The 17,433-nt window shown below is 49.5% G+C and overlaps 1 protein-coding gene across 2 annotated transcripts; it reads right to left on the bottom strand.

Moving 5' to 3' along the window:
* Positions 1-203: 203 nt before the first annotated feature.
* LOC110072476 (retinal homeobox protein Rx1) lies at positions 204-16,013 on the bottom strand. Of its 2 annotated transcripts, XM_078378821.1 has the most exons (5): positions 9,322-16,013; positions 8,150-8,306; positions 6,222-6,320; positions 3,301-3,558; positions 204-1,737 (listed from the first exon to the last, which is right to left on the bottom strand). In XM_078378821.1, exons 4-5 carry the CDS (start codon positions 3,541-3,543, stop codon positions 1,294-1,296), a joined length of 687 nt encoding a protein of 228 aa, XP_078234947.1. In that variant the 5' UTR covers positions 3,544-3,558; positions 6,222-6,320; positions 8,150-8,306; positions 9,322-16,013; the 3' UTR covers positions 204-1,293. The 2 variants fall into 2 exon arrangements, with proteins under 2 accessions (XP_078234947.1, XP_020636540.2); XM_020780881.3 differs by having other exon boundaries at positions 8,150-12,782.
* Positions 16,014-17,433: the final 1,420 nt, after the last annotated feature.

The raw sequence follows: 17,433 nt of genomic DNA on the forward strand, positions 1-17,433 counted from the left end.
CACGTAGGTGAATTTTAAAGATTCATCTTGAAGATGGAATTGTAAAGAAGCAGAAGTCTCACATAATTCAGTTTCAATTCCAGTGTCGGTTGGCTAGGGCTGATGGGCTTTTTAGTCCAACTTATGAAAAGGATGTTAAACCAACATTCTGGTGGTCTGGATTACACACACTTTAAAAAGAAGAAATAAACACAGAAACCATATTTCTCCTCTTTCATTTGGATTTATCTTTAAGACCCAGAATTGCTTTCCAACAGGATTTGGGGACGGGGTGGGGGTGCAAGGAACCCTGAGAAAATAAGAACTTTTCAACAAAGCAAGTATCTTTTCTTTCCTCCTGTTAAATTGTGGGGTATCAAAATGACACCGTGCATTTTAGAGAGAAAAAAGGACAGGGGTGGCCCACCTACCAGAATAAATGCAACACAGGAAAGGAAATGGAGATGTAAACATAGGAAATGGCACACCCACTTCAGAAAAAATAAAGAGTCACCAGTGCGCCACCGATTTCAGTAGGAATATTAGCCCACAACAACTACGGTCCATCCATTTCTTGAGGATTTAAAACCAAGAGAAACCCTGTTGGGCTATTATTCACATTTTTCTTCTCCCACAAGCAGCAGAAACCATCCGAGACCCTGACCCTGTCATCCTCCATGAGGACTAGCCACTGAGTATTGCCAGCTTGGTTCTACCGTCGCCTCCACTGCCTTCGATAAACCTAACACCCTTATTTTTCTTATTTGGGGGAAAGGAACATGCCTTTTGGTGGAGATGTTTAAATCTCTCCGGGGAGCTTCCACAGATGCTCGTAACCAAGTAAAACAGTAACAAACAAACAAAAAAAAAGCACAAAGGTCTGTCCGATAAAGATTTGTTTCGGGAAAATCCTTTCTTTATCCCACCGCTGCCACCATGTGTCAGAGGGCACGCGGCCATCCCTTTCGAATAGAAGTGTGTGGGTGTAAGTCCACAATGTTTTCAAGGAAGAACAAAGCCAAAGTGTTCCTATCAAGCAGAGCGTCCGACAGTCGTATGCCACAAAGTACGGCTGAAACAGTGCACAGTCTTAATTGCTTTTTCCAACACCACCACCCCCCAGAAACTTGAGTTTTCTGTGGCATAAGATGGACCAACGGCACCGTCATTGGCAAATGTGAAGAGGTCACACAGGAGGGAATCATTCTCTCTGGTCTCCTTCCGTCCACCTCACCCCGCCGGGGTTGCGTTTCTCACGGCAGGGTCAGCTGTCCTGTCCCGTCCCCCTGCCCAGTCCCAACCCCCTTCCAGATATCATATGGGTTGCCATGTCTTGTCGATGGTCTGGATGTGCTCCTTGGCTTTCATCCGTAAGGAAGCGATGCTGGAGCTCCGCTGGTCCACATCCTCTAGTGGGTACTTGTCCACAAATGTGGTGGCGCACTGGTATGCCGTGGGGGCCATGGGTTGGATCCCCTGTGGCATGGCGGGTGGGCTGTTGAGGAAAGAGTGCCCCGCGTAAGTGGGCTGTAGGGCCTGTGGGGAACCCATGAACCCGGGGATGCTGTGCACCGTCGTGGCACTGGCGATCGGGGATGTCAGCCAGGGGTCCAGAGGCAGAGAGTTGCCGATGGGCCCAACGTTGGCCGGCATGGGGGGGCGGTTGAAGGACAGCATGGGGGTGTCGTGAAGCTTCAAGGAATTGGCCTCCATCTTCTCTTGCCGACGCCACTTGGCTCTCCGGTTCTGGAACCAGACCTATGGAGAGGGGAGGCAAGAAACAGAACATTAGAGGTGGCCAGGTCGGCTGCCCGTTCTAAGCCACACCAACCCACCCTGGAGAGACCCAGTCAACCAAACGCTTAGAAAGCCTTCCCAAACCATCAGCTTGAGAGTTCCAAGAAAGTAGTTCTAGAAATGCTCTCTTCTCATGTCTGATGAAGTGGACTGATTGATTGATTGATTGATTGATTGATTGATTGACTGATTGATTGATTGATTGATTGATTGATTGTCATTGTAAGTATATACACAGTATACCCATACAATGAAATTCACAGACACCCAGAGACCAGACACATGCACGCACATAAAATTCTCCAAACACTCCCCACCCACTAAAAAATCCCCCAACACTCCCCACCCACTAAAAGTCCCCACTAAAAATACAAACATCTACACCGCAGGCCAAGTAACACAGTCCAACTAAGTATTCACTACTGGTGGTCTTTAAGCTCATTATTAAGTGCAATTATAGCTCTGGGATAAAAACTATTCAGAAAACGTGTGGTCCGAGTCTTAATTGTTCTATATCTTCTGCCAGACGGCAACAGTTCAAAAAAGTTATAAGCAGGATGGGAAGAGTCTCTCAGGATGCTGTGTGGCTTCCTCAGACAGCGGGATGTGAAGATGTCATCCAGGGTTGGTAGCCGGAGCCCGATGATATTCTGGACAATTTTAATGGTTCTCTGTAGAGCTTTTTTGTCCACTACGGAGCTACTCCCAAACCATGTCAGAATGCCATGAAAGCGAACATTCAAAAATATAAAAGTTAGTCTGTAAGGTGCCAAAAGTTTCTATTTTGCTTTTAACTTTCCTCGAAAATATCTTTTCAAAAAGGCATCCCTTGGGTGGGAAAAAATTCTCGGTCCAGAACCTTCCCCAAATAACCCTAAAACATCAAAATGAAAATTGGCCTTAGAACGGCTGGTTTATTTTGCCATACCCAGCCCTAATAAAATCCCAATTCACACATTCATTCATTTAATTACTAACTTGTCTTAAAGGGGCCTTCATTGGCTTACAAATGACTTAAAAAAGACCCATGCAAAAACAAACCACCTCCTTCCATGCATGGCGAGACCTCAGAGGTTTACATCCGTCCGAGCCAGAAAAATGAAAGAAAATTCAGGTCTGTGTTGAGCCGTCATGACGTGATTAGTTAGGGATGTAAGAAGTTACTGGATATTGAATTATCTCCCTTGATTTAGCCCAGTATTAAATAAAGGAAGGTTCTAGTCCACATGCATCTGAATAATAGTTGGTTCTTTTAGCAGTAACACAGGGCACTGCTTCATTGCTCTGTCTCGCCCCGGTGGCCCTCCTTGACAAGCAGCCATGGCTCTCTAGGTGGGATCCCACCCCACAGCCCTTCCTGAAGATAACAGGGAGGCAACCTGACACTTTTGACATGCAAGAAAACATGATCTCCCACTGGTAAGAATCTTGTGGAACCGTGAAGAAGGGGGAAATTTGATTTGTGACGGACAGAGCCCACTCCCCAGGCCTCGGCTCAGCTGCATCTCTGCGTCGTGAGCTTACCTGGACTCTGACTTCTGGCAGGTTGACCTTCATGGCCAGCTCCTCACGGCTGTAGACATCCGGGTAGTGGGACTTCTCAAAGGCTCGCTCCAACTCATGCAGCTGGTAGGTGGTGAAGGTGGTGCGGTTGCGCCGGTGCTTCTTCTTAGGCGGCTCCTCGTCCAGGTTCTCTGGGGTGGTCCCCTCGCTGTCCACACTCTTCCGGAGGTCCCCCAGCTCCCCTTCACATTTGCTGAGGAACATGGCGGGCGCTGCAGGCTGAGGGTGGGTCGGAAAACAGAGGTCACGATACATTTTTTAAAAAAAGTAACATTTAAAGAATCTCAGAGAAAGTTTTCGGTGTCACACGACAGCGAGAGGCTGGAACAGGATCGAGACAAGGAAGGAAAGATCACTGGGAAGTGGATAACGAGCCAGCCGCGTGATGCAGCGACAAACGTGACAAATGAGATTTTTAAAAGTTGCTTTAAAAAAACTTTTAAAAATCATGTTTGCCTTGTTTGCCGCAGCATCACAAGATGCACGTAGGCCTTCCACTTAGCACTGTAGGCTAGACAGGCTTCCTCCAATGTTAGAGAAGTTCCTTTTCTAATCAGGCGGTCCACCCTTGGGAACGCCACCCTGTCCCAGGTAGCATCACCCGCGTCCCAGTCCTGGAGGTGTCCCGTGCTGAGCTCCGGGCTTCAACAAGAAGGAAGACTGGAAAAGGAGCGTCTGGAAGTAAAAAAAAAAAGCTGTTTTTTGGGGGGGGGAGGGATCAGGAGTTATAAAACAAATCTTGTTTGGCGATAGGAGAAGGAACAAGGTCTGGTGGTCCTGTAGCAAAGCATGCTGGCGAGCTGAAGGATTAACGTCTTCTTCAAAAGGGGCATCAACCTTTTTATTTCTTGGTGTTTTCCAAGAGGACCAAAAGAGAGATGGACGGGACTGGACTTTGAGCTGCACCTTCAGAGGCACCTCCCGGGGGGTCCCGTTGCCCTGAAGGCCCGCAACCCACAATACAGGGTCCTGTTGCAAAATACTGTATTCCCATTTTGCCTGTTTTTTTAATCGCATCCATGGCTGTTTTCCTCTTCTAATGTGCATTAAAACAGTTCTGTCATCGTTATTCCTCTGTTCTTCCTGGCCATCCTTGGAAATCCGACGAGGGTTTTATGCAAAATAAAAGGAACTCATTCTCTCCATGTGGTTCCTGTGTGGGCTGAAGAGTGTGTGTTTCAGCTTCATTGTTTCGTGTTGTGTTCTTTTCCTCATTTAAAAAAAATCAGTCTAGTACTTGTTTAAATTTCTTTGATTAACTTAACATGTTTGATAACGCTGTTTTAAGATGGCCAATTGTGGCATACCACCCAAAGGAACCATTGGTTAAAGTGGTATATAAATCAAACTAAGTAAGTAAGTAAAACGGGAGACCCAAATAATGAAGCAAACAGCGTAGGTACGTTTGATGTCGGAGTTGTGTAGGCACTTGGATATATGACTTTGCGGGTGGGGGGGAGAGACGGCCATTCTTGGCCCCATTTCCTTGGGGATTTTGGGAGATCTCATCCCCAGGGTCACTTTACCGATTTCTGCAGAGACTTTAGTACTCCAAAAGCATCTCTTTTTTTCCCAAACCTGGGGTGGGGGGAGAGAGAGGCATTCTCCTGCTAAGCCCTTTTTATTCAGCAATTTTAAAATCATTCGGCCACGCAGGCTTTCCGTGGGATTAGCCGTTTCGTTGGCTTTCCGGCGTTATTATTTGCAGGGACCCAGCGGGAACAAGAGAATTAGATGAACAACGAACAAACAAATAAATAGAAGGCCTGAAAACAACAGCAACAATGAAGGCTCGGGAGTTGGTGGCAAGGCAGAAATGTGATCAGCTCCTCTGGGGAAAATAATTCTGTTTCTGAGAGTCATGGGGAACGGAATGGACAAGAGCAAGAGTGAGTGAGTGAGAGACAGACAGACTGTGCGGTATAGTGCTTACAGTGCTGGATTGGAATTTGGAGGGCCCAGGTTCAGATCTGAGCACATACCGCAGCCCTAAAACACAGAACTCTCTCTGGCATGATTTCCCTAATTCCTCGGCCTGTAAAGTTCCCAGCTAAGTCACACCAAAAATATGCACCCCGAAGAAGCAGCTTTTGGGAATGCCGTGAGCCGGCACGTTGGGTATGACACTGAAGTTGTGATCCGATTACCGTATTTTGTGGGACAAAATGTGGGGGTTCTTAAGCCGACCTAAGACAAGCGGGTTCTTTTTGACAGCATCTGACTTCCGGGGAATGAACCTCTCCTCTCCTGGGACATCAGAGTGGAAACACATCGAGCCGTTTAAGAACATTTACGAACCACCCTCAATTTGCTGGCTATGGTGCCTAGAATCTGACTGCCCCCCCCCAAAAAAACACCTGTACCTTGATGGCCACCAGTTTGTCTCCGTGACTTGTCAGAAAATCTCAAGTTTTTCTTTTCCCTCAATGCTCCCCTTGTGGGTTTTGTGACTCGGGACATGCGCTTCTTGTGTTCTGCACCCCGCTGAATTGCTTTGGAAATGGAGAAAACCTTCTCTTTTTCCCCAAAGGGAAGATGGTTGGACTGGAGCTTTGAACCATCCGGCAAAGTGCCCCCCACTACCCCAGAGGAAGCCCCTCCGTGGATTCCCACATGTTGTTTTCGGCGCATGCTTTTGCGTCTGGCCAAGAAGCATCTCTTCCACTTAAGAGGTCCGAAATGCAAATGGCCACCCTTTTCTCCCTCCGAAATTCACAGGGGTCAGGGGTCAGCCGGTGATTTCCGCTGCATTTCTGACCTCTCCTTGAGGCCTCCGAACTTTGCAGCCTTTGGCCTCCCAACCCCCCCCCCCAAAAAAAAACCCTGCTGAAAAATGACCCCATTGTCAAATGTATTTATTTTCACGCTACAGCGTCTCTCACCTGTTTCGGTTCTGGGAAACTTCTCCTCCACAATTTAATGTTTCCTTCCTGCTTCTCAGGCGGGAGTGGGGTGGGGGCCGTGAATTCCCAAACCTTGGGCTGTGGGGAACCCGACAAGAGAAAACCGGTCACGCAACCAAGTTCCTAGCTAAATAAGACAATTTTTACCCTCCCGCTTTAGAGGGGAAAAAACACACAATCATTCACATGCAACGTTCACAACTTCTTCAGGACAAAAATCACATCCTTCTAGAAAGCTAAAACAACACAAAATAGGTGCCTTATTATTGTCGTTATTGCTTTCGAAAGTCTTCGCCGATGGCTTCAGTTAACTTGGCTAGACCTTATTCATATTACTTGGCCATCTCTCTCCCCCCCCCCCCCCCCGGTTTGGCCATATTTGTGTAAGAAACCGATGGCTTCCTTATGAATTTATAGAACTGAAAGCAATTCATTGCTTGGAGCAATTCGTTCTCGATGTCATTTGGGGGCATATTTTTTTCCTCCCTCCTCCTCCTGCTCTTTCTGCTATATCTATTTTTTTAAGCAATCAATTCCTGCACCATTTCTGCAACCCCCCCCCCCGCCCCGCCGTCCGCCTTTTGCTCCTTTCCCCCTCTTCGGCTTTAAGGTCTTAAGCTCAAAGATTGGAAGGAAAAGACCGAGCCGAGGAGTGCAATCTCTTGGGGGGATTTATTCCTTTCCAATCTCGATTTCTCCTTAAATGCACGCTGGCTTTCCTTGAAAATGTCAGAGAGGCCGGGGACGGAAAGGATGGGGCAGCAGGGAGGAAGAGGACAAGACACGTCCTGGGCCCCTCGGAGTGACGGAGGGCAAAGGCTGGTCCGAAAGGGGGGGGGGGAACTTCTGCTCCTGCCACCCCAAACTCGACAATATCTGGAAGAAGAGTTAATGAAGTTCCCGGCAATCAAAGAAGAGGCCGAGGATTCGTAGGTTGCAAGCCATTTCTCGTAAGGCAGAAACTGGGTCAAACAGGGGTGAACAGTGGGCGTCTTCCCTGTTAAGCCCCGCTGGGTCTGAGCAAGAAAATCAGCCTTTCCTGAGACAATTTCACCTCTACGATAGCACGGCCCGATTTCGATGTATATATATTCTTCCCGGGACAGGTGGTGGTTTTCGAATGTTAACAACTGCAACCGATTTATGCCCCAGTCCGACTTTTGATGCCGGGCTGGCCAATTGTTGCAAATTGGCATGGAAACGATTCACAGCCGGAATGATGGGGGCCCAACGAGGACGCATCTCGGAGGAAGGCTGCTCTGAACTTGGGCGAGATCTTCCTTTTATCAGAGGCCACAGTCTTTTGGGATAAGGAATCGCTTTGGGAACAGAGCGGACAACCTCCTGATCTTTATACACAGGTTGTCATGTTGCTGTTGAGCGGTGTGCTGGCCCAGGGGTGACCAGCTAACGGTGACCCTAACAATGGATTCCCTTGACGGTCTTGTGGATTTTGGGGCCCACGGAGATCAACAAGGAGCGGTTTCCCATGGACACCTGCCAGTGTGTCTCCAGGGTGTGTCTCCAGGGCTGGGCAGGGATTCGAACCCAGGTCTCCTGAGTCCTAGTCCAATATATCCCTCACTGGCTGTCATTATATGTATATACATTATATGTACAACATGCACTTACATACATATGCAAACATGCAAATGAGAGAATGGATAAGACAGATAGATAGGATTATAAAAAGATAGACAATATACATATATGTATATACATTGCACGGCCCTCTTACCACAGCTGAAGAAGTTGATCCATAACTGGGGCAAAATTAATAATAATAATAATAATAATAATAATAATAATAATAATAATAATAATAATAATAATAATAATAATAATAATAATAATAATAATAATAATAATAATAATGGAAACCACAGCCAAACGAAAACCTCCGTTACCTGCGCGGATTTTTGTGGGGAATGTCTTTAAATTCCCAGGTCGCCCTTTCCAGTGGCTGGCTCTTTTCCCCCCTGCTCCGATCTTCTTGTCGGGCCGCTTCGAGTTCCCGGTCGGCCGTCGCCTTAATTGTCACCGAGCCCACCTCGCGTCAAGCTCCTGGGAGTAAGAAATCTTTATTTAGTCATGCAGATGACACTGGGCCCTGCCGATTGGAAATGAGTCCAGAGGATTAAGACGAGGTTATTAATTGGAGGACTTCCCCTTTAAGAGTGATTGACGGGTTACTTTCGGGATCAGCCGTGGCTCTAAGTGTCTACTCCGGTTTATCCAGCAGAAGGGGCTAAGGGTTTCGGGGGGAAAGGAGGCGCCTAATGGGAAGGGGGTCCTCTTAATGATGCCGCACGCCTGGGTTGGATTGTCTCGGGCACAAAAGCGTCCCGCTGAAGTTTCTTCTTGATAATCCCCTCATTACAGGGCAGAAAGAGAGAGAGAGAAAAGGAGGGGGGCATTAGAATTAGAGGCCAAAGAAAAAGCAGAAGAAAATAAAATATGGGTGCACCACAGAGATTCCGGGGGGGGGGGAACGTCCCAAGGCTGAAACAATGTCCTTTGTTTTAGGGCAGAAGGGGGGAAAGAGGGGGAGAGGCGGGCAGGAGGTCCACCGACTCCATGATCATGAGACGTGGATCTGTGAATCCAGGTTTGGGAACAGCCGGGAGGATGGGGAATAGGCAAGAGTGTTCTGGACCATGTGCCGAGTTTTAAGAAGTGGCCTCGGCACCACCCGGCGGTCCATGGGAAAAAGGTCCCAAAGCGGTGCCCGAAGGATGTTTCGGAGAAGAAAAGAGGAGAGAGAGGTCACGGCCTCTCCTTGTTAACTCAGGCACGGTCTGGTGGGGCCATTGTTCCTTCGGAGGCCCGGCAAAAGCCCAGGAGAGGCGAGGGAGCGAGTTCGAGCCGGGGGGTGGTGGTGGTGGTGCATCTCTCCAGCTGACAGGGGAGGAAGTTTGCTCTCCCCCCCCCCTTGCTCTGGTCTGGCCCTCCGGGGGACCGGATCTGGCCCACCGAGCTTTCCCCCCTGGGGGCCCCCCCACCCGCTTTCCTGTCATCATTCAGTGTTTCTTAAGTCAAAAGTTTAAACTAAAAATCTGGCGTAACAATTCGAACTCACCCCTTCCGCTCTTGGCCTGGCCGGCGACCCAGCGTCGTCCGAAATTCTGGAGAGGCAGCATCGATCCTTGGCGACGGTCCTCAGGCAGGTGTATCCGCGGTCCCACTCTGCACATCTCCTGCCTTCCTGTGTAAACCAGCCCCTTTCCTCAGGAAGCCATGAGGACTAGCATCTTGAGGGTGGTTTTTGTTGTTGTTTGTTGGCTTGTTTTAGAGAACGATTCCCCAGCTCAAGGCAACCCTACCTCAAATTCCTGCCGTTTAATAACAGTTCTCACCTCCTGGAACAAGGAAAGATCTTCCTTCTTCCCAGTAGCTGGAAAAGTTACTTTTTCCTGGCTCACACCCATAGAGCATTTTCAGGGAGTTGAAGCCTTACAAATAACTTCTCCAACCTCCAGGCTGTCATCTCCTCTTGGGTTAAATGAAGGAACAACCTGAGGTTCACATCGCATCAGACCACCTTATAAAATAGTGCTGAATTGACTCAACATCCAAAGGCCGTTTCTTCTGACCCTGCATACAGGTGCAGTTTTGAAAAGACTTATTTTCAACCTATTGTCAGTTTCGAATTCCCAATGATAAAGAAGCCCCACGCCACCATGACAGCAGAACCAAGTCCCTTAATGTGATGGACTGTGAATATTTTTAGCATTACAGCTTTGATTAATATATAATATATATAATTGCCCTTGGCCGATTCAAAATTTTCAAAAAAACACTCCTCCAAATCTGTTGGAGAAGGCAGGCGAGTACTACATGAGATGGGTCAGATGACGTTCTTAAACAAAACTGTCTCCCAAAATATCATGCAAGCCCTTTAAGATTCCAGGTTATTTTAACAAGAATGGGATGACGCAGTTTCAAAATGTTCTCAATGTGTATAAATCTCCCCCCTCCTCTCTTCTCACTTCCCAAAGACTGTCTCCTGCCCCATGTCCCTTCTATGGCTCTTCAAATCCACGCCAGTAGCCCAGTTGGGGGCAGGGCAGGAAAGCAAAGTGCCTCTGAGAGCGTACAGAGTCCCCACCCCGCCTCTCCAATCAATCTGCGTCACCTCCTTACAACCCCAGCGCTTTGGCCATCTGTTTCGGAGGAAACCCCCCCCCGGCTGGTCTCCCTTTAAATTCATTTTAATTAATTAAATTACGTTCCAATTATGTTAACTATCAAGGGGTAATAAGCCGCCCACCCGCGAGGCTCAGGGGACGGAGCGGAAACGGACATCCGATGGCAAACCGGCAATACCCACGGAGGCTGTTTTTAAAATCAAAACATTTGACCGTATTTCATTTCAGTTGGCCTCCAGGAACAACCTTATTGTAGCAGTATTTTGCTCCTATTTGCTGAAAATGTGTTATCTAAATAGAATTTGATACCATGACACCCTTGGAAATTGACCTCATCTGCAAGGTTGCATTCTTATTTATCAGACTGAACGGTCAATGTTTTACAGGAAATTTCATACCACGGCTGGCATTTTAACTTTGTTTATCCTTCCCCACCCAGATTTATTTATGGCCTTTCCAGAAGCCAAGAGGATCTCCCAAGAAAGCACATATTTGAGCTAAAGGTGGTTCTTTTGTTTTTTACACCTGCCTACCTGTCAGGGTCATTTGGAAACTGGTGTACAGGTAAGGGAGGTTCTCTGCCCGCTTAAAGCTTGTAACAATAGCCCTGAGAGTCAGGTTGGGCACCCCAGTGGCTTGGTTCAAGAGGGACCAACTGGTGCAAAGACTGTCCGTACGTTTCATGTCACACGAGAAAACAAGCAAAGAAATAAACAAACAAAAAGCAGCTTTTTTTCTCCCCCAAAACTTTGGTTCAGACCCTTTTGAAAAAGGAACAAGGCGTCGTCGTGAAGACCACCCTTCTCCTAGCAAAAACGGCCTTAAGTGGACGACAGTGCCCATCGTCCACTACTCTCAGGGCCCAGAGAGGGGACTGAGTAGGAGCATGGGTTACTTAGTCCCAAACTTCCTGAGCAGGGTTAACAATCCATGGTCAGAAATTGGCAATTCACCAGCCACCTACATTGACGTGGGTACAAAGGCCAGAGCGATGGAGGTCAGGAACGGCCCTCTTGGCTGGGGAGCTGCCGACCCCGTTTGCCCTCGGCCCACCCCAGGGACGTGCAGGTTTAATTTTTTCTGCACCCTGGCCGGACAACGTAATCTTTCCCTTCCCGGCCTCGATGCCTTTAGGGTGTGTCGCCTGTGCGGGTCTCGCACCCAGGCCGCACGCGGGGTGGGGGCGGGAGACGTAAAGACGGAAGCGACCAGAGGGGGGGGGGTGCGTGATTATTTTAGACAAATTATGATAATGGACTTTGGAAGTCACTCGATTTCCTTCTTCGGGTCTCTGGCCACTCCACCGCTCCCCCCCCCGGGCATAATCGCTTCATCACTTTAAAATATTAATGCTATACTCTTTTGCTCTTTCCCCAATTACCCTAATTGAAGGCAAATTGGCTAACGAGGTGCCAGGCGGGGTATCAAGGGGTTTTAGTTCACTCCGATGACAGTTTTACATGGGGCTAAGCCTATTAGACACCAAAGCTGATCACGCTTAGAGAGACGCTGTGTCAGCTTACCGGGATGGAGAGGGGGGGTCCCCAAAGGATTTCAAGGGAGGGAAGATGGTGAGCACAGGGGTGAGCGTGTGTTGTTGTTGGGGGGGGAGAGATACAGGCCAGGAGCCGAACCTTGGCTTGAGAGTTGGGGAGGGTGGAGAAAGGAGGCCAGTGTGCATTGGAGGGGGAGGGTCTCAGAAAGACTTTTCGAGTTCACGGAGAGAGCTCAGAGTTCGCGACAGTCCCCCAAAATTCACACAAAGATTCGGCGTGGGGAAAGGGCTCAACCTCCCCCCCACATCTGCCGTTGATGTCAATGCGGGGAGCCCCGCTTGGGGACGATTTGCTTCAGACTGTCCACACACATACCTAGAACCTCCCCAAAAAAGCTCCTTTCGTAGGGCAAACTCACAGAATTTGCATCTGGCGATGCCAGGGTACAAACTGGTCCCACTTTCCAGGGACGAAGTCTGCTGCTGGAGGGGATCACCGGTCTCCCCCCCCCACCTCCAGCCCGGCATCCTGCTTCTGAGAGGGGAGAGCCTGTCCCCAGAGCAAAAGAAAGCAGACCATTAAGAGGGCACCCCACAGGAAAATGTGGGAAGACGGCGGTGGTGGCAGTGGGCTTTCTTGTTCCACATTTTGGACCAGAGGGTCGAAAGTGGCATCTGTCAGGGGGAGGGCTCCTGAGCTTTGGGCTCTCGTGCTGGCCAAGACCAGGTTCTGAGATGGTCTTTGGGGGCAACCCTAAGGGTCCCAATAATCATTTCAGTGCCTAGAATCAGAGACGGAGACCAGATCTTTTGAGGATCTCGCCAACACTGCCCGGGGAATGGAGGTCTCTAAATGGAGATTATTTTCCCCCCAAGCCCTGGTGTGCATGGGACTGAATTCTGCTTTTGCTCACCCACGGAACGACAGCCAACTGTATGTGGGAACAAACACACGGGGGGGGGAACATCACCCAGCACAGATATTCAAACGGCACACAAGATACATCCTGTTCCCACCCTCTTTGTCAGCGGCTGAAGCCCCGTCGAGTCCAGGGAGAGAAACGACCGTCTCTCTTTCCGGCCCCGTGTCCAATTTCTGAACCATCCCGGTCACGCAGAGGGCCTGGATTGAGAAGAAAGCTTGCAGAGATCCTTTGAAAAAGACCAAAACACCTAACGAATGACCTCAATTGGACTGCCAACTTTTCAGGTTGCCACATTGCGTAGCGCTTCTGCACTCGCCGAGCAAAATGCTCAGTTCAGCTTCACCATCTTAAGACTTTTTTGCAGGTTAAGGGTAGCCCAACCAACCCCAAAAGGCAAACAACTTGGACGGGTTCGGTTTCCGGGAGGGCAACCCCTATCATGCCGCGGATCCGAAATGGCGGGCTTGCCGTCTGCCGACACACCTGTCCCAAATGAACCCGCCTCTCTTCATGAAGGGTGTCTTAGGAATCCAGATGGTTTTCACCCTGGCTTCGAACCAAATTGAATGGCCAGGCCTTTTTTTGGGGGGGGGGATCTTTCCCTGTTTCTTCCACCAACCCGGAGCCTCCCAAAGGAAGAGTTCTGTGGAACCCGAAAACAGGCAAGCTTGTGGTGGCCTTCGCTTTGCCAGCAAGGAAGGGATCACCAGCCCCGGGGGATTTTTTCCCCAAGACATGTGGACCTAAAAGGGTCCACTTTGGGGGTCTTAGGCCATGGGGGGAAACACAGCCCTCGGAGACAGTTTCCCCCCCACCCTCCGACACTTCCGTCGGCTGCTTACGTCCTGGGCATCCATTGCTCTCGAGGCCATCTTGGCACAGCTGCCAGGTTCTGCGACGAGCCATAATAATCCTCGCACGCCAACAGGGACCCTTATTGGCTCTGCTCAGCTTTGCGCGCTCACTCCTGGCCTGGATGTGGTTCTTCTCGGCAACGATACCCGAGGCCTGTCCCGACGGTCTTCCCCCAAAACAACGTCTTTTCGCAGGTGCAGGGCGATCCGAAACCCATTCCCGGGCAGCAAAGCAAGCGAGGAACTCAAACCCAGGGACAAGGCCCTTAATTAATATATATCGTTGACGTGCCTTCCGGACCGTTGGGACAGAAATGGGCTCGGGGGAAAGGTGTGTTGAGATATTCTCCTGGTTAATGAATCCCATCAGGTCCTATTAATTAGCTCATTGTTTCATTACTGATTCTTAATCTCGGGACCTTGGTGAAGATGAGAGAGAACGAGAAGATGAGAGATGGGGGGGGGGAAGAGGAAGGAGACCAAGGGATCTTTGAAATGGGCCAGACCATCAAAGGTGATAGATAAAGCTTCTGTCTTTTCTATTCTTTTTTTTTTTGAGCAGGGAATGCAAAACGCAGGCACGCCTGATCCTTTCTTGGGTATCTAAGAGGGCCAAGCCTGTAACAGGGTGGAAGGAGCTTTTCCATTAAAAAAAACCCCACAAAACTTGAAACAATGAGATTTTTGAAAGGAGGAAGGAGAGAAAGAGTGGCCCGGTGGGTCAGATAGGCGGGGTATAAATAAAATAAAATAAATAAATAAATAAATAAATAAATAAATAAAGAGGTACAACTCTCCAGACCATATCTGGAGGCTTGCCTGCTCCCATCACTTGGCTTAAGGGCCGAAGAGGTTGGCCAGCCGAAGCTCCTGTGGCAAGGAGTTCCACAACAGTGGAGTCAGCGCTAAAAACACAAAAACCAGCATGTCTTTTGGGCTCCATCAGCCTTAACGGGAGGCCCATGAAGAAGGTCTTAGTGTGAAGAGATGCAGGGGTTTTGCAGGCAGTCCCTTCAAATCACTCAGCCCCTAAACCTGTTAAGGCTTTAGTGACAGCCCCCAGGATTTTAAACTGTTCCTGTCGAAAGAAAAAAAAGAAAAGGCTTGAACAGAAAAGGTATCAGAACAAGGTTCTTTATGGACAACATGGCCCAGAATTCACCCTCTCCACACACACCCCCAATGCCGGCTGGGGTCCTAACATTCAGACTTTAAATGCCATCTCCCTCCGGCTCGACAAAGCCGACAACCGGAAGGGGGTTTCGTTGTGTTGGCACTAGGCAGGAAAAATCAGGGACTTTCCAAGCCACGATGAGGACTAGTTGCTTACTTTGAGCTCAGGTTCATTTCGCAAAACACCGAAAAGAAGGGGGGGGAAGGGATCCCACAAGGAGACCCCGGTTTGCCGGAGGTGACAGGGGGTTGGATCGCCCACCCTTTCATTTCCTCCCCCCCCGCCCAGGCAGGAAATGACTTTGACATGTTTACTCGGCAGGTATGGCGAGGCTTAAAGGTAAAAGCAATGCCCACAGGAGGCCAACGGCTGTTCCGAGGGCTTAAGGCTTGTCTATTTTCGCGTGGACTAATCTCCCCGGATCTTCTGTCCCCAGCAGGCTAAGCTGAGTGAACCCTTTTAAAATATACTTCGGGATCGGAGGAACGAGGCAGCCGTGGAATGGGATCAGTGGGGGTGGGGTACCTGCCCTCCCCTCCCTCCACCAACATGGGGAATTTGCTCTGGTCTGGGGACCCTTTCCCCAATTCGTATCAGATGTAGGAGAGAAGAGCTAGAACGGGGAACTAAGGCCGCTGGGTGGGGGGACAAGGAGGTGGCAAGGGTGACGATGAGCCTGACCCACCGCCACCGATGGAAACATTTTGATGCCTGCCACGGCTCTAGTACTTATGGTCCCCAAGACTCAAAACCGTGGTTAGCACGGGATGCTCTTCAGAGCGGTTCTTCACGGGTAACGCTCTTAGGGGGAACGCATCTCCCCCTTAAGTGAACAGCTGTCAGGTGCAGACTGGACTAAGGGAGGAGGAAGGAAGGAGAAAGAAGGGAAAACATGCCTTGAGAAGAAAAGAAGGAAGGGATGGAAAGCTCAGGCATCTGGGGCTGTGAAGTCGGAGGTGGGGAGTCAGATTCACCACTCTACCATTCTAATGGGATGATAAGTGCAAATACTGTATGTCGACAAACATCATGGTGTTTGGGGTTTATATATATGAAATAAAATGGTCACAAGAGGGGCCCTCAACCAGGCCCACACATTTGCTGCTGTGATTTTTAAATTTTTTAAAAGCAGCCCAGCTGCCTTTCCAGGCTGCTCCCCCCCCCCCGGACTCGGCCACCGGCGTCTGTCGGCCACGCGGACACCTCGGGGTTATGGAGGTGCCAGAATCCAGCTCAGGGAGAGACACACAAGCAGATTAGACCCAAAGACCCGCGCGAGGATCGAAAATCTGGACCAGCGACAAGCCGGGGATTGGCGTGTGTGTGCGTGTGTGTGTGTGTGTGTGTGAGAGAGAGAGAGAGAGAGAGAGAGGAGACATACACACTCGCTCCCCTGTGCTGGGATCATTAATCTTTGCTGGGCTGAGCCAGTGGGATCACGAACAAGGAACGTGAGCCCCTCCATCTTTCCTAGGGAGTCACGGATCCCAGCGTGGGAAGAGCTAAATTGCCTGAAGGGAGTCAATGGCTCAGACACCCTTTCCCCGCCCCTCATTTTTGTCCCAAAATGAGTCCCATGGCCCCGAATTCCAGAAGTGAGGCTTTGTGTTAAAAGGGGTTCCTTGCTTTGATTATGGGAAATTTCAGGGACGATTCCTAGCATCGCCAGAGAGGGCGATGAGATACAGTGGTGCCTCACATTACGATGTTAATTCGTTCCAGCGAAATCGCTGTAGAATGAAAACATCGTAAAGCGATTTTAAAAAGCCCATAGAAACGCATTAAAACCTGATTAATGCATTCCTATGGGCTTGAAACTCACCGTCCAGCAAAGATCCTCCATAGCACGCCCATTTTTGCTGCCCATGCAGCAAGGAATCTGTCCCAGAAAACAGCGGGCGGCCATTTTTTTAACCCGGCGGCCATTCTGAAACCGCCGGTCAGCTGTGTGAAAATCGTCGTTTTGTGATAATCGGTTAGCAAAGCAGGGAACTGATCATCGCAAAGCGAAAAAAACCCATAGGAAACATCGTTTTGCGATCGCAAAAACTTCATCGTTATGCGATTTCGATGTAAAACGAAGCACTCGTCTTCCAAGGCACCACCGTACGAGCGCTCCATTTGAAACCTGGAGAGAGACGGGGCTGGTGGATGGGGGCCGCGCGCAGGCCAAAAGCTTGAATCAGGGCAGAGAGTCTGTAAAAAGACGCCTTTCCGGGTCCGCACTTAAATTGCTCCTCGGTTCCAGGGCGAAAGGCTAGCAGGTCGGCCGAAGCAGCAAATGCATGGATTCTTGGGGGAGAAAAAAAATGATTTCTACCCAGTGGCTTTTCATGGGCTTCGCTTAGAAACTGCCAGGTTTAGGAGCCGTTTCTGGGATGAGGGAGGCTAAGGAACCCAGGGATTCATAAGCCTGTTGCTCCCAAGGGCGCAGCTTCGCACGCAGGACTCAGGCGGTCACTTCGGCTGCAACTTTTGTTTAAAAGTTGGGCCCAAGAACTTGGGCCGAGAATGTGAGAAACCGATACTGGTTTTGAGAAAAAAGTGTTTTCTTTTTTTTGGGGGGGGGGTGGCGCCCCATGGAGAAACACTCA

Source organism: Pogona vitticeps, chromosome 7 (assembly GCF_051106095.1).
Source record: "Pogona vitticeps strain Pit_001003342236 chromosome 7, PviZW2.1, whole genome shotgun sequence".
NCBI classification, from domain to species: Eukaryota; Metazoa; Chordata; class Lepidosauria; order Squamata; family Agamidae; genus Pogona; species Pogona vitticeps.

What these genes read in the sequence shown, in the direction of transcription:
- LOC110072476 (XM_078378821.1), bottom strand. Translation starts at nt 3,543, where the DNA reads ATGTTCCTCAGCAAATGTGAAGGGGAGCTGGGGGACCTCCGGAAGAGT. An exon ending in TGCCAGAAGTCAGAGTCCAG is followed by an intron (nt 1,738 to 3,300) that starts GTAAGCTCACGA and finishes CCCTCTCCATAG; the next exon opens with GTCTGGTTCCAGAACCGGAG.